The sequence below is a fragment of the Oncorhynchus keta genome, chromosome 34, assembly GCF_023373465.1.
Source record: "Oncorhynchus keta strain PuntledgeMale-10-30-2019 chromosome 34, Oket_V2, whole genome shotgun sequence".
NCBI classification, from domain to species: Eukaryota; Metazoa; Chordata; class Actinopteri; order Salmoniformes; family Salmonidae; genus Oncorhynchus; species Oncorhynchus keta.
The window spans coordinates 75,465,944-75,479,758 of NC_068454.1; the positions used below are offsets into that span (position 1 = coordinate 75,465,944).

Consider the following 13,815-nt stretch of genomic DNA (forward strand, 5'->3'; position numbering starts at 1 on the left):
CAGAGGGTCAATGGGCATGGCAAAAGATGTAAGTCCCTTTGAATGGGGTATGGTAGTAGGTACCAGGTGCACCGGTTTGTGTCAAGATCTGCATGCTCCTGGGGTTTTCACGCTCAACAGTTTCCTGTGTGTATCAAGAATTGTCCACCACCCAAAGGACATCCAGCCAACTTCCAACCATCCAGCCAACTGTGGGAAGCATTGGAGTCAACATGAGCCAGCATTCCTGTGGAAAGTGTTGTCCTGTAGGGCTGGGAATTGCCAGGGTCCTCACGATACGATATTATCATAATACTTAGGTGTCAGTATGATTAGTATTGCGCTTCTTACGATTCTCATGATTCTATATGTATTGCGATTCGATTTTCCAAACATATTGCTCACCAAATGTCTGCTGTGGAGGGACAAGAGAGAGTCATGAGAAAACAAGTTTTGATCAGTCGTGGAAATAAATGTGCTTAAAACACATTGGCTCCTTATTTAAAAAGAAGATGGAGAACAAGATATGAAAGGAAAATGATGGAGTTTTGGTGCATGTACAGCCTACTATAGCAAAAATAGTATTGCAATATTGTCAAAATTATACAATATATTGTCAAAAATAATATCCGAATATGTAACTGTATCAATGGTTTCCCCCGTCACTATTAGTCAGTGTGAGAGTGTGTTCTTTCATTGAAGGCAAATTATCATCACTTGCGAGAAATACACACGTGTGTATGTGTGTTAGTCAGTGTGTGTGAGAGTGTATACATACCCTGCAGAAGTGACCGGATCAAGAGATGTCATCACTTGGTATGTGTGTGTTAGTAGGTGTGTGTGAATCTTTGTGGAAGGTGGTCATCACGTTTGGGTGTTAGAAATAATACACAACAGCAACATGACTGAACAGGGAAAAGCCCTTCTCAACATCAGCTCTCAGCTCTGTACAGTAGGGCAAAAAAGTATTTAGTCAGCCACCAATTGTGCAAGTTCATCATATGTACACTTCAACTATGACAGACAAAATGAGAAAAAAAATCCAGAAAATCACATTGTAGGATTTTTTATTAATTTATTTGCAAAATATGGAGAAAAAAGTATTTGGTCACCTACAAACAAGCAAGATTTCTGGCTCTCACAGACCTGTAACTTCTTCTTTGAGAGGCTCCTTTGTCATCCACTCGTTACCTGTATTAATGGCACCTGTTTGAACTTGTTATCAGTATAAAAGACGCCTGTCCACAACCTCAAACAGTCACACTCCAAACTCCACTATGGCCAAGACCAAAGAGCTGTCAAAGGACACCAGAAACAAAATTGTAGTCCTGCACCAGGCTGGGAAGACTGAATCTGCAATAGGTAAGCAGCTTGGTTTGAAGAAATCAACTGTGGGAGCAATTATTAGGAAATGGAAAACATACAAGACCACTGATAATCTCCCTCGATCTGGGGCTCCACGCAATATCTCACCCCGTGGGGGCAAAATGATCACAAGAACGGTGAGCAAAAATCCCAGAACCACACGGGGGGACCTAGTGAATGACTTGCAGAGAGCTGGGACCAAAGTAACAAAGCCTACCATCAGTAACACACTACCCCACCAGGGACTCAAATCCTGCAGTGCCAGACGTGTCCCGCTGCTTAAGCCAGTACATGTCCCGGCCCGTCTGAAGTTTGCTAGAGAGCATTTGGATGATCCAGAAGAAGACTGGGAGAATGTCATATGGTCAGATGAAATCAAAATAGAACATTTTGGTAAAAACTCAACTCGTCGTGTTTGGAGGACAAAGAATTCTGAGTTGCATCCAAAGAACACCATACCTACTGTGAAGCGTGGGGGTGGAAACATCATGCTTTGGGGCTGTTTTTCTGCAAAGGGACCAGGACGACTGATCCATGTAAAGGAAAGAATGAATGGGGCTATGTATCGTGAGATTTTGAGTGAAAACCTCCTTCCATCAGCAAGGGCATTGAAGATGAAACGTGGCTGGGTCTTTCAGCATGACAATGATCCCAAACACACCGCCCGGGCAACAAAGGAGTGGCTTTGTAAGAAGCATTTCAAGGTACTGGAGTGGCCTAGCCAGTCTCCAGATCTCAACCCCATAGAAAATCTTTGGGGGGAGTTGAAAGTCTGTGTTGCCCAGCAACAGCCCCAAAACATCACTGCTCTAGAGGATATCTGCATGGAAGAATGGGCCAGCAACAGTGTGTGAAAACCTTGTGAAGACTTACAGAAAATGTTTGATGTTTATTTCACCTTTATTTAACCAGGTAGGCTAGTTGAGAACAAGTTATCATTTACAACTGCGACCTGGCCAAGATAAAGCACAGCAGTGTGAACAGACAACACAGAGTTACACATGGAGTAAACAATTAACAAGTCAATAACACAGTAGAAAAAAAAGAGAATCTATATACATTGTGTGCAAAAGGCATGAGGAGGTAGCCGAATAATTACAATTTTGCAGATTAACACTGGAGTGATAAATGATCAGATGGTCATGTACAGGTAGAGATATTGGTGTGCAAAAGAGCAGAAAAGTAAATAAATATAAACAGTATGGGGAGGAGGTAGGTAAATTGGGTAGGCTATTTACCGATAGACTATGTACAGCTGCAGCGATCGGTTAGCTGCTCAGATAGCAGATGTTTGAAGTTGGTGAGGGAGATTTTTGCAATTCGTTCCAGTCACAGGCAGCAGAGAACTGGAACGAAAGGCGGCCAAATGAGGTGTTGGCTTTAGGGATGATCAGTGAGATACACCTGCTGGAGCGCGTGCTACGGGTGGGTGTTGCCATCGTGACCAGTGAACTGAGATAAGGCGGAGCTTTACCTCGCATGGACTTGTAGATGACCTGGAGCCAGTGGGTCTGGCGACGAATATGTAGCGAGGGCCAGCCGACTAGAGCATACAGGTCGCAGTGGTGGGTGGTATAAGGTGCTTTAGTAACAAAACGGATGGCACTGTGATAAACTGCATCCAGTTTGCTGAGTAGAGTGTTGGAAGCTATTTTGTAGATGACATCGCCGAAGTCGAGGATCGGTAGGATAGTCAGTTTTACTAGGGTAAGTTTGGAGGCGTGAGTGAAGGAGGCTTTGTTGCGGAATAGAAAGCCGACTCTAGATTTGATTTTAGATTGGAGATGTTTGATATGAGTCTGGAAGGAGAGTTTACAGTCGAACCAGACACCTAGGTACTTATAGATGTCATTGCTAACAAAGGGTATATAACAAAGTATTGGGATAAACTTTTGTTATTGACCAAATACTTATTTTCCACCATAATTTGCAAATAAATTCATAAAAAATCCTACAATGTGATTTTCTGGATTTTTCTTCTAATTTTGTCTGTCATAGGTGAAGTGTACCTATGATGAAAATGACAGGCCTCTCTCATCTTTTTAAGTGGGAGAACTTGCACAATTGGTGGCTGACTAAATACTTTTTTGCCCCACTGTAACAAAAAGGCATTCAGACATATGTAGCACACAAGATACATGGTGCTCTCGGCCCCAGCCACTACAGATCAGGAGCTTTAAATGGCACCTCTCACCTACTCTCTGCTGCTTTGCATGTTGGTTGTATTGAAATTTGTAACACTAACTTCAACAGGCAGTCACACTGTAACATCAAGCTGTTAACTTATACAGCCTTGCTTTGTTGCTATGCGTCTTCCGTAGCCACAACAGCTGGCTGTTGCATTATGGGAAGAGTAGTTTCAGTTTCAAGCTATAACAGACTTCTGTGGACAAGACTTTAGTATACATGTAGCCCACCTCTTCTTGTAGCATGCTCACATGTCTTGTATTGCTGCTCACATGTCTTGTATTGCTGCTCACATGTCTTGTATTGCTGCTCACATGTCTTGTATTGCTGCTCACATGTCTTGTATTGCTGCTCACATGTCTTGTATTGCTGCTCACATGTCTTGTATTGCTGCTCACATGTCTTGTATTGCTGCTCACATGTCTTGTATTGCTGCTCACATGTCTTGTATTGCTGCTCACATGTCTTGTATTGCTGCTCACATGTCTTGTATTGCTGCTCACATGTCTTGTATTGCTGCTCACATGTCTTGTATTGCTGCTCACATGTCTTGTATTGCTGCTCACATGAACATTGTTGTGTAGTTTCTATCCTGACTAGTTATGTTTGTATGTTACTTATTGTTAGTTTGTGAGTTTGTTGTCATGACCTCACATTTGTAAATGGATTGAGAGCGACACACGGGGGGAATAAGGAAGTGTAATGTGAGCATGACCTTTGTGTGTCAAACACAAATGGAACACAAAAGGTTAGACACACACACACGTGCACATACACAGCTGAAAGAAGAGAACAAACACTCAGACAGAAGAGGGGAGGAGTGAAGGACAGGTGGGTTAGAAGGAAAGAGAGGGAGAATGAGAAGGACAGAGAAAAATGTGTGATTAATTTAACCATTATATACTGGAGGGGCTAATTTGTTTTTCATTCCTGATAGTGATGGTGAGCAGATGTGCAGTTCCTTAGTTTACCTTTTAAAGGTGCTCTCTCTCTCTCTCTCTCTCTCCCCCTCTCTCCCTCTCTTCCTCTCCCATTATCTCATTGAGGAACAGTGTTTGGTATGACATATTCAGAGTGATCTCACTGGACTGTGTCTGTTTGCACAACATTAGTGGTGCTTTGATCATTCTGAGGGGATAGAGAAGAGGTGAGATAGAGATGTGCCATTAGATTGAGGCAAGGAGAGACAAAGAATTATAGTTTAATTTTAAAGATGAAATCTAAGCTTTTTTATTACGTTGACATTTGTAAAGTATCTATTTCTGTAAGAGATTCCGGCCTGTCAGCTTTTTTTGTTCCTGTCTGTCTCTTGCTTTCACTGTTTTGTGAAAAGAGCCACAAAAAGGAAGGAAGGAGAGAGAGAGTGTCACAGAACGACAGAGAGAAAAAGAAGGGAGGGACGGAGGGTAAGACAAACACGAGCCTGTCAGCAAGAGTGTCACTTGTTTTCAGAAGGAGCTGAGAACAGTAAGATTGTTTACTTATCTACCTAAAGTGAGATATATCAAGAAAGGGTAAAGGAGGAAAGAGGTTTTGATGAACAGATTAGTGTGGGAGTAAAAGACGAAGAGAAGACAGGTTGTTTAGAGGGGTGGTCTTTGCGTATGTGATGTTGAATGAGAGAAATGAAGAAATACAGTAAACTAATGTGTGGAGGAGGGCAGTTAGAGAGAGAGGGATGATAATGGAAGTAAAACATGATTTTTAGAAGTACATTTGTAGTTAATAACTGGCTAGAATTGCAGATTTAGAAAGGGCATGAAGATGCGTCAATTATGTACAGTATTTGTTACATTACCATGTATCATCATTTGCTAGCCTGGAGGTTGTACCTGTACGTGTACCCTCACTATCCCGTCTCCTTCTCTTTGGGCCCAGAAGAAGTGAAGGTGAAAATGGTTCGGTGAGTTGATCTCCTCCCTCTCAAGACTCTTACACCCAGTTGCTCAACCCTGGTCTGGATCTGCCTTTACCTAACGCGTGATGTCAACTTCTCTCTTTCTTTGACTTGTTCTCTCTGTTTCTTTACCATCACTACTTTGTTCTTTAGTCTTTTCTGCTGTCTTGTGTGTTTGTAGTTCACGCGTAACGATTTGTTTTCAAACTCTGTAGGAATTCCCAATTATTTTGCAGTAGTTTTTCAAATTATTGAAATGTTGCCCAATTCTGATTGATTCTACCTTTGCATCCTACTCTTAGTCTATCAATAGCTTGACCATGCCGTGTGTAGCTACAACTACACTGAAACTTGGCAACAGATATCAAAGTGATGGTCCACTTGTTTGTGAGAGAAAGATAATATATTGTACATTTACAATCAGAAATCATTCCCTTCAGTTTAGAAAGCGTTATGAGTCCTACCTCTCAGATGTGTGATACAATTGTTAGCAGCAGGTTGTTCTGTAGAATAGGCTAGTATAGTATCCATTGAATGAAAAGTTGGTGCTTTGTGGTGAGGTGGGTTTGTGGTCTGTTTGTCATCTCTTAGGCCTTAGTCAGGCTTTACCATTCAACTGTTTTGCTAGTTCTTTACCTTGAAGCAATATTGTATACTTGTATACTAGCGTATACTTAAAAAAGGTTGCAATAATGCTGTGTAGACTGCTCTCTACCTAGTACTGTGTTAATCTATGAGCTGGTAATGGTACCCAGTACTGTGTTAATCTATGAGCTGGTAATGGTACCTAGTACTGTGTTAATCTATGAGCTGGTAATGGTACCTAGTACTGTGTTAATCTATGAGCTGGTAATGGTACCTAGTACTGTGTTAATCTGTGAGCGGGTAATGGTACCTAGTACTGTGTTAATCTATGAGCTGGTAATGGTACCTAGTACTGTGTTAATCTATGAGCTGGTAATGGTACCTAGTACTGTGTTAATCTGTGAGCTGGTAATGGTACCTAGTACTGTGTTAATCTATGAGCTGGTAATGGTACCTAGTACTGTGTTAATCTATGAGCTGGTAATGGTACCTAGTACTGTGTTAATCTATGAGCTGGTAATGGTACCTAGTACTGTGTTAATCTATGAGCTGGTAATGGTACCTAGTACTGTGTTAATCTGTGAGCTGGTAATGGTACCTAGTACTGTGTTAATCTATGAGCTGGTAATGGTACATAGTACTGTGTTAATCTATGAGCTGGTAATGGTACATAGTACTGTGTTAATCTATGAGCTGGTAATGGAATGCGGGGTTTTGAAATGGGATTTAACAGACACATTGTGATTTAACTCATCTTTATTACCACGTCTCATATCATTTCCCCCCGAGGGAAGAAACAGAGTATCAAAGAGATGATGTGGCTCAGTGGACAGGTGCAGCAGGGCCAGAGGATAACCATTTGTGTGTCCATGTGCTTATGTGCGTGGCCCGATCTGTGTGTGTGTGGTTTGTATATACTGTATGTATATGTATGTAATGTGTTTCTCTCGGTGTATCCAGGTGGTTCCACAGGGATATCTCTGGCTTGGATGCTGAGTCTGTTTTGAAGAGCCGGGGCGTCCATGGCAGCTTCCTGGCCCGACCCAGCAGGAAGAACCAGGGAGACTTCTCTCTCTCTGTCAGGTAGGAATACACCCCATCTCTTTTTTTGTCCTTCTCTCTCTCTGTCAGGTAGGAATACACCCCATCTCTTTCTTTGTCCTTCTCTTTCTCTGTCAGCTAGGATATCCTCTCTCTCTCTCTCTCTCTCTCTCTCTCTCTCTCTCTCTCTCTCTCTCTCTCTCTCTCTCTCTCTCTCTCTCTCCATCAGATGGAGATACTCCATCTCTTTCTCTCCTTCTTTGTCTCTCCTTCTCTCCTTCGCTCAACCTACAGTGCCTTCAGATAGTATTCAAATACCTTGACTTTTTCCACATTTTGTTGTTTTACAAAGTGGGATTAAAATGTGTTTTAATTGTCATTTTTTGTCAATGATCTACACAAAATAATTTGGAATATCAAAGTGGAAGACATTTTTTGTAAAAATATTATTCATGTTAAGTATTCAACCCCCTGAGTCAAATTCATAATTACATCTGTGAGTGTTTCTGGGTAAGTCTCTAAGAGCTTTCCACACCTGGATTGTGCAACATTTTTGTGCAAAATTCTTCAAGCTCTCTCATATTGGTTGTTGATCATTGCCAGACCACCATTTTTAGGTCTTGCCATAGATTATCAAGCAGAATTAAGTCAAAACTGTAACTAGGCCACTCAGGAACACTCATTGTCTTTTTGGTAAGTAACTTTAGTGTAGATTTGGTCTTGTATTTTAGGTTTTTGAAAGCTAAATTAATCTCCCAGTGTCTGGTAGAAAGCAGACACAACCAGGCATTCCTCTAGCATTTTGCCTGAAAAACTCCCCAGTCCTTAACGATTACAAGCATACCCATAACATGATGCAGCCCCCACTATGCTTGAAAATATGGAGAGTGGTACTCAGTAATGTATTGCATTGGATTTGCCCCAAACATAACACTACATTTTCAGCACAAAACGTGAATTGCTTAGCCACATTTTTTGCAGTATTACTTTATTTAGTGCCTTGTTGCAAATATTTTTTTTCTGTACATGCTTCCTTGTTTTCACTCTGTCAATTAGTTTAGTATTGTGGAATAACTACAATGTTGTTGATCCATCCTCTGTTTTCTCCTATCACAACCATTAAACTCTATAACTGTTTTAAAGTCACCATTGGCCTCATGGTGAAATCCCTAAGTGGTTTCCTTCCTCTCTGGCAACTGAGTTAGGAAGGACACATGTATCTTTGTTGTGACTGGGTGTATTGATACACCGTCCAAAGTGTAATTAATAACATCATGCTCAAAGGGATACTCAATGTCTGCTTTTTTATTTGACCCATCTACCAATACGTGCCCTTCTTTGTGAGCCATTGAAAAACCTCCCTGGTCTTTGTGGTTGAATCTGTGTTTTAAATTCACTGCTCGACTGAGGGACCTTACAGATAAAGTCCATGCAACTTTTTATGTGACTTGTTAAGCACATTTTACTCCTGAACTTATTTAGCCATAACAAAAGGGTTGAATACTGATTGACTCAAGACATTTCAGCTATTTATTTGTAATTAATTTGTCAAACATTTGAAAAACATAATTCCACTTTGACATTATGGGGTACTGTGTGTATTCCAGTGACCAACAAAATCTACATTTTATCAATTTTAATTTCAGGATCTAACAACAAATTGTGGAAAAAGTCAAGGGGTGTGAATACTTTCTGAAGGCACTGTATGTTAACCTACAGCATTTCACTACACCTGCAATAACATCTGCTAAATATGTGTATGTGACCAAAAACATTTGATTTGAAAATGTGATTTTATTACATTTGATTTATAGTATATCCTCACTCATCCTTTCCTCTCTCATTTTCTTGCCCTCTGTCAGGTACAGATACACTGCATCTCTCTTTTGCTAGTTTAAAAAATATATTTGACTTAAAACTAGTTTAGGTGGAATTGTCTACTGTCACTGACTGGCCCATGAATGTCCTCTTTCCCCTGATCTTTGACCCCAGGGTGGGTGAGCTGGTGACCCACATCCGTATCCAAAACACAGGGGACTTCTACGACCTGTATGGAGGGGAGAAGTTTGCCACGCTGTCCGAGCTGGTGGAGTACTACACTGCAGAGAACGGGATCCTGCAGGACAAAGACGGCACCATCATCGAGCTCAAATACCCCTTCAACTGCTCTGACCCCACCACCGAGAGGTCAGTGCACTCTAACCTTTAACCTTTACCCCTAACCCTTAATTCCACCAGAGTCAGTCAGTCAAGTCCGTGTACTCTTGCCTCAAATCTCTAACCCTTAACTCTGCTTTCACTGTTCTGCTGAATTTCGTTGCATGTTTATCAAACGGAAGCAGCTCATGTAAAATACTCCTGAGACATCCAGCCATTTTGTAATGAATACTTTCTTAATCTAAACGCTTTATGTTGAGGATCATAAAGCTTTCAGAAGGAAAGGTAATTCTACGGCCTTTACTTTGAGGCGTGTGTGTGTGTGTGTGTGTGTGTGTGTGTGTGTGTGTGTGTGTGTGTGTGTGTGTGTGTGTGTGTGTGTGTGTGTGTGTGTGTGTGTGTGTGTGTGTGTGTGTGTGTGTGTGTGTGTGTGTGTGTGTGTGTGTGTGTGTGTGTGTGTGTGAATCCCTCATGTTCTACCCTCACTGCCCCTCCTTTCTCCACTCTATTTTCTCTGTCAGTTTGACTTCCCTTTCTTGCTGCGGTTGGAAACTTTAGGTTTTGACACATTTGAAAACAGTGACCAGACCCTCAATACCTTCGTCTCTCCTAACCTCCATCTCACTCTTGCTCTGTTTCAGTCTTTGTGATCTCTTTCTCGATACCCATATCACAGGTACTGCTGTGATGGTGTGCTTTATGGTCTCATTTTAATGCAGAGGTGTCATTCTATGATGTTTATGCCTCTGTAACTGTCTCACTCATCATTATTCACAATCCATTCATGATTATCTGTAATTATGGTAGCATCCAAATGAATTTAGAAGTGTTTAGAAACATACATTATTTACCATTCATTTCTATTGGGCACAAAATAATCTGAAACACAGCCAAAACAAACTGAACATGCATCCAACAAGTCAGTAGAGTCACCAAGCTTGATGTAGTCATTGCAGGCTAGGAATATGGGGCCAAATATTTGGGGGCTCTATGGGGGTCAGGGGGTGGGGGGGTGATATGGGGTGAGGAAGAAAAGGGGGGTAGTTTGTGTGGGGCTCAGGCTATAAATATCATGCTGTCTTGAGCCACGAAATCTTGTCATCAGAATTTTCCGACCGCAAAGCAGGAAGTTCAGATGTAGAAATCGAGAACTACCCCTAAATTTAAACAGCAGGCAGCACTCAGAGACGATCCCCATACTAACGAGTGTAAACTCTCCCAGACACACAGACGCATTCACGCAAACACACACTCACACACACTTTACTCTCAGGACAGAAATACCTTGCATAAACCCATATAAAGTGCATCTGTACAGGCCGTAAATACACATTACTTACCAAAATGTCCTCAACCATTTATTAAAGTCCTCTACCAAGTCTTCTTCCATTCTCCTCCATGTGGGGCATAGTGATGTTTCCATTAGAGCTTAATTGACCTCTTCTCTGTCATACACCATACAGGTGGTATCACGGACACCTGTCAGGCCCCAACGCAGAGAAGTTGCTATGGGAACGGGACGAGCCGGGCACCTTCCTGGTGCGGGAGTCTCTGTCCAAACCTGGAGACTTTGTTCTGTCTGTTCTGACTGAGGAGAAGAGCAAGGCATCCAGCGGAGGGAGGAGGGTCTCACACATAAAGATCATGTGCCAGGTGTGTGTGTGTGTGTGTGTGTGTGTGTGTGTGTGTGTGTGTGTGTGTGTGTGTGTGTGTGTGTGTGTGTGTGAGTGTGTGAGTGAGTGAGTGAGTGAGTGAGTGAGTGAGTGAGTGAGTGAGTGAGTGAGTGAGTGAGTGAGTGCGTGAGTGAGTGCGTGCGTGCGTGCGTGCGTGCGTGCGTGCGTGCGTGCGTGCGTGCGTGCGTGCGTGCGTGCGTGCGTGCGTGCGTGCGTGCGTGCGTGCGTGCGTGCGTGCGTGCGTGCGTGCGTGCGTGCGTGCGTGCGTGCGTGCGTGTGTGCGTGCGTGCGTGCGTGCGCGTGCGTGCGTGCGTGCGTGCGTGCGTGCGTGCGCGTGCGTGCGTGCGTGCGTGCGTGCGTGCGTGCGTGCGTGCGTGCGTGCGTGCGTGCGTGCGTGCGTGCGTGCGTGCGTGCGTGCGCGTGCGTGCGTGCGTGCGTGCGTGCGTGCGTGCGTGCGTGCGTGCGTGCGTGCGTGCGTGCGTGCGTGCGTGCGTGCGTGCGTGCAAGCATGAGTATGTGAGTGTTTGTGTGTTTTTCTCTCTAACACACATTCACTCACATTCACTATTGCAATTCACATTGCAATCTTTGCTATAATATTTCCCATATCTGAGTACATCTTGTTATGAAACCAGACCAATTTTCAGTTTCCCCAAAATGTTCATTCTTATGCAACGAATGACCTTCCTGCTTCCAACATCTAGGAGAAAACCTGACAAACATCAAACATACCACCACTACTGTCTCAGCACAGAAACAGTTATGCAAAGTCCAGTCAATATGAACATATAGGTTTGAGTTTGATAGATATCACTGTCTTGGTTACAAAAGTATGCCAAGCGGTTATGTTTTAATTAGTTAGTTATGTATTTAATTTGGACCCTTAGGTGTCGCGTGAAAATGCGTATACGATTCCAATAAAATACATGAGAATTGGTATTCACAATTAAGTACTTTATATTCATGTGTGTACAGTAACTACCACTAGAAATACAAAATAGCATAGTTATTTCCGAGTGCAGAGCTAGACTGTAACTAACTGCATTCATCCCCAAACCTACATTTCGTAGATTCAACATTATTAGCAGCACCATCATGGTTAGGTTATTTTTAGCTGTGGTAATACAGTGCAGACATGAGGTGGATTTGAATGAGAGGCATTGTAGGGCTGGAGTCTAAAGTTTTCAGGGTCAGAAGATTATCACACAGGTCATTGAGTCCTGGCACAGGCCCTACCATGAGTAAGCATCAGGTGCATTTCTTAATAGCTAACCGGAAGTACATGAAAGATACTTTCTGGTACTACACCGGCTCCGACGCTCGTCGGATGTGGCAGGGCTTGCAAACTATTACAGACTACAAAGGGAAGCACAGCCGCGAGCTGCCCAGTGACACGAGCCTACCAGACGAGCTAAATAATTTCTATGCTCGCTTCGAGGCAAGCAACACTGAGGCATGCATGAGAGCATCAGCTGTTCCTGACGACTGTGTGACCACGCTCTCCGTAGCCGATGTGAGTAAGACCTTTAAACAGGTCAACATACACAAGGCTGCGAGGCCAGACGGATTACCAGGACGTGTGCTTCGGGCATGTGCTGACCAACCGGCAGGTGTTTTCTCTGACATTTTCAACATGTCCCTGAGTCTGTAATACCAACATGCTTCAAGCAGACCACCATAGTCCCTGTGCCCAAGAACACAAATGCAACCTGCCTAAATGACTACAGACCCCTAGCACTCACATCCGTAGCCATGAAGTGCTTTGAAAGGCTGGTAATGGCTCACATCAACACCATTATCCCAGAAATCCTAGACCCACTCGAATTTGCATATCACCCAAACAGATACACAGATGATGCAATCTCTATTGTACTCCACACTGCCCTTTCCCACCTGGGACTAAACACCTCCCTCTGCAACTGGATCCTGGACATCCTAACAGGCTGACCCCAGGTGGTGAGGGGAGTTGCAACACATCTGCCACGCTGATCCTCAACACTGGAGCACCCCAGGGGTGCGTGCTCAGTCCCCTCCTGTACTCCCTGTTCACCCACGACTGCATGGCCAGGCATGACTCCAACACCATCATTAAGTTTGCTGACGACAACAACAGTGGTAGGCCTGATCACCGACAATGACGAGACAGCCTATAGGGAGGAAGTCAGAGACCTGGCTGGGTGGTGCCAGAATAACAACCTATCCCTCAACGTAACAAGACTAAGGAGATGATTGTGGACTACAGGAAAAGGAGCACCGAGCACGTCCCCATTCTCATCGACGGGGCTGTAGTGGAGCAGGTTGAGAGCTTCAAATTCCTTGGTGTCCACATCAACAACAAACTAGATTGGTCCATACACACCAAGACAGTCGTGAAGAGGGCACGACAAAGCCTATTCCCCCTCAGGAAACTTAAAAGATTTGGCATGGGTTCTGAGATCCTCAAAAGGTTCTACAGCTGCAACATCGAGAGCATCCTGACCAGTTGTATCACTGCCTGGTACGGCAATTGCGACCGCAAGGCACTTCAGAGGGTAGTACGTACGGCCCGGTACATCACTGGGGCAAAGCTGCCTGCCATCCAGGACCTCTACACCAGGCGGTGTCAAAGGAAGGCCCTAAAAATTGTCAAAGACCCCAGCCACCCCAGTCATGGTCTGTTCTCTCTACTACCGTATGGCAAGTGGTACCGGAGTGCCAAGTCTAGGACAAAAAGGCTTCTCAACAGTTTTTACCCCCAAGCCATAAGACTCCTAAACAGGTGCTGCTGCTACTCTCTGTTTATCTAATATGCATAGTCACTTGAACTATACATTCATGCACATACTACCTAAATGGCCCGACCAACCAGTGCTCCTGCATATTGGCTAACCGGGCTATCTGCATTGTGTCCCACCACCCACCAACCCCTCTTTTTACGCTTCTGCTACTCTC

At 43.6% G+C, this 13,815-nt stretch overlaps 1 protein-coding gene across 3 annotated transcripts in view; it reads left to right on the forward strand.

The window, feature by feature from the left end:
- The first annotated feature begins 4,903 nt into the window (after positions 1-4,903).
- The window catches only part of LOC118374221 (tyrosine-protein phosphatase non-receptor type 6), a 33,212-nt gene continuing 24,300 nt past the window's right edge, over positions 4,904-13,815 (forward strand). The window contains exons 1-5 of one of the 3 annotated variants that reach the window (XM_052494851.1): positions 4,904-4,998; positions 5,350-5,434; positions 6,974-7,096; positions 9,047-9,241; positions 10,675-10,864. In XM_052494851.1, the coding sequence (XP_052350811.1) occupies positions 5,427-5,434; positions 6,974-7,096; positions 9,047-9,241; positions 10,675-10,864 (516 nt within the window). In that variant the 5' untranslated portion in view covers positions 4,904-4,998; positions 5,350-5,426. The remainder of the gene's footprint in view (positions 4,999-5,349; positions 5,435-6,973; positions 7,097-9,046; positions 9,242-10,674; positions 10,865-13,815) is intronic. The other 2 variants (XM_052494853.1, XM_052494854.1) reach the window with 2 other exon arrangements.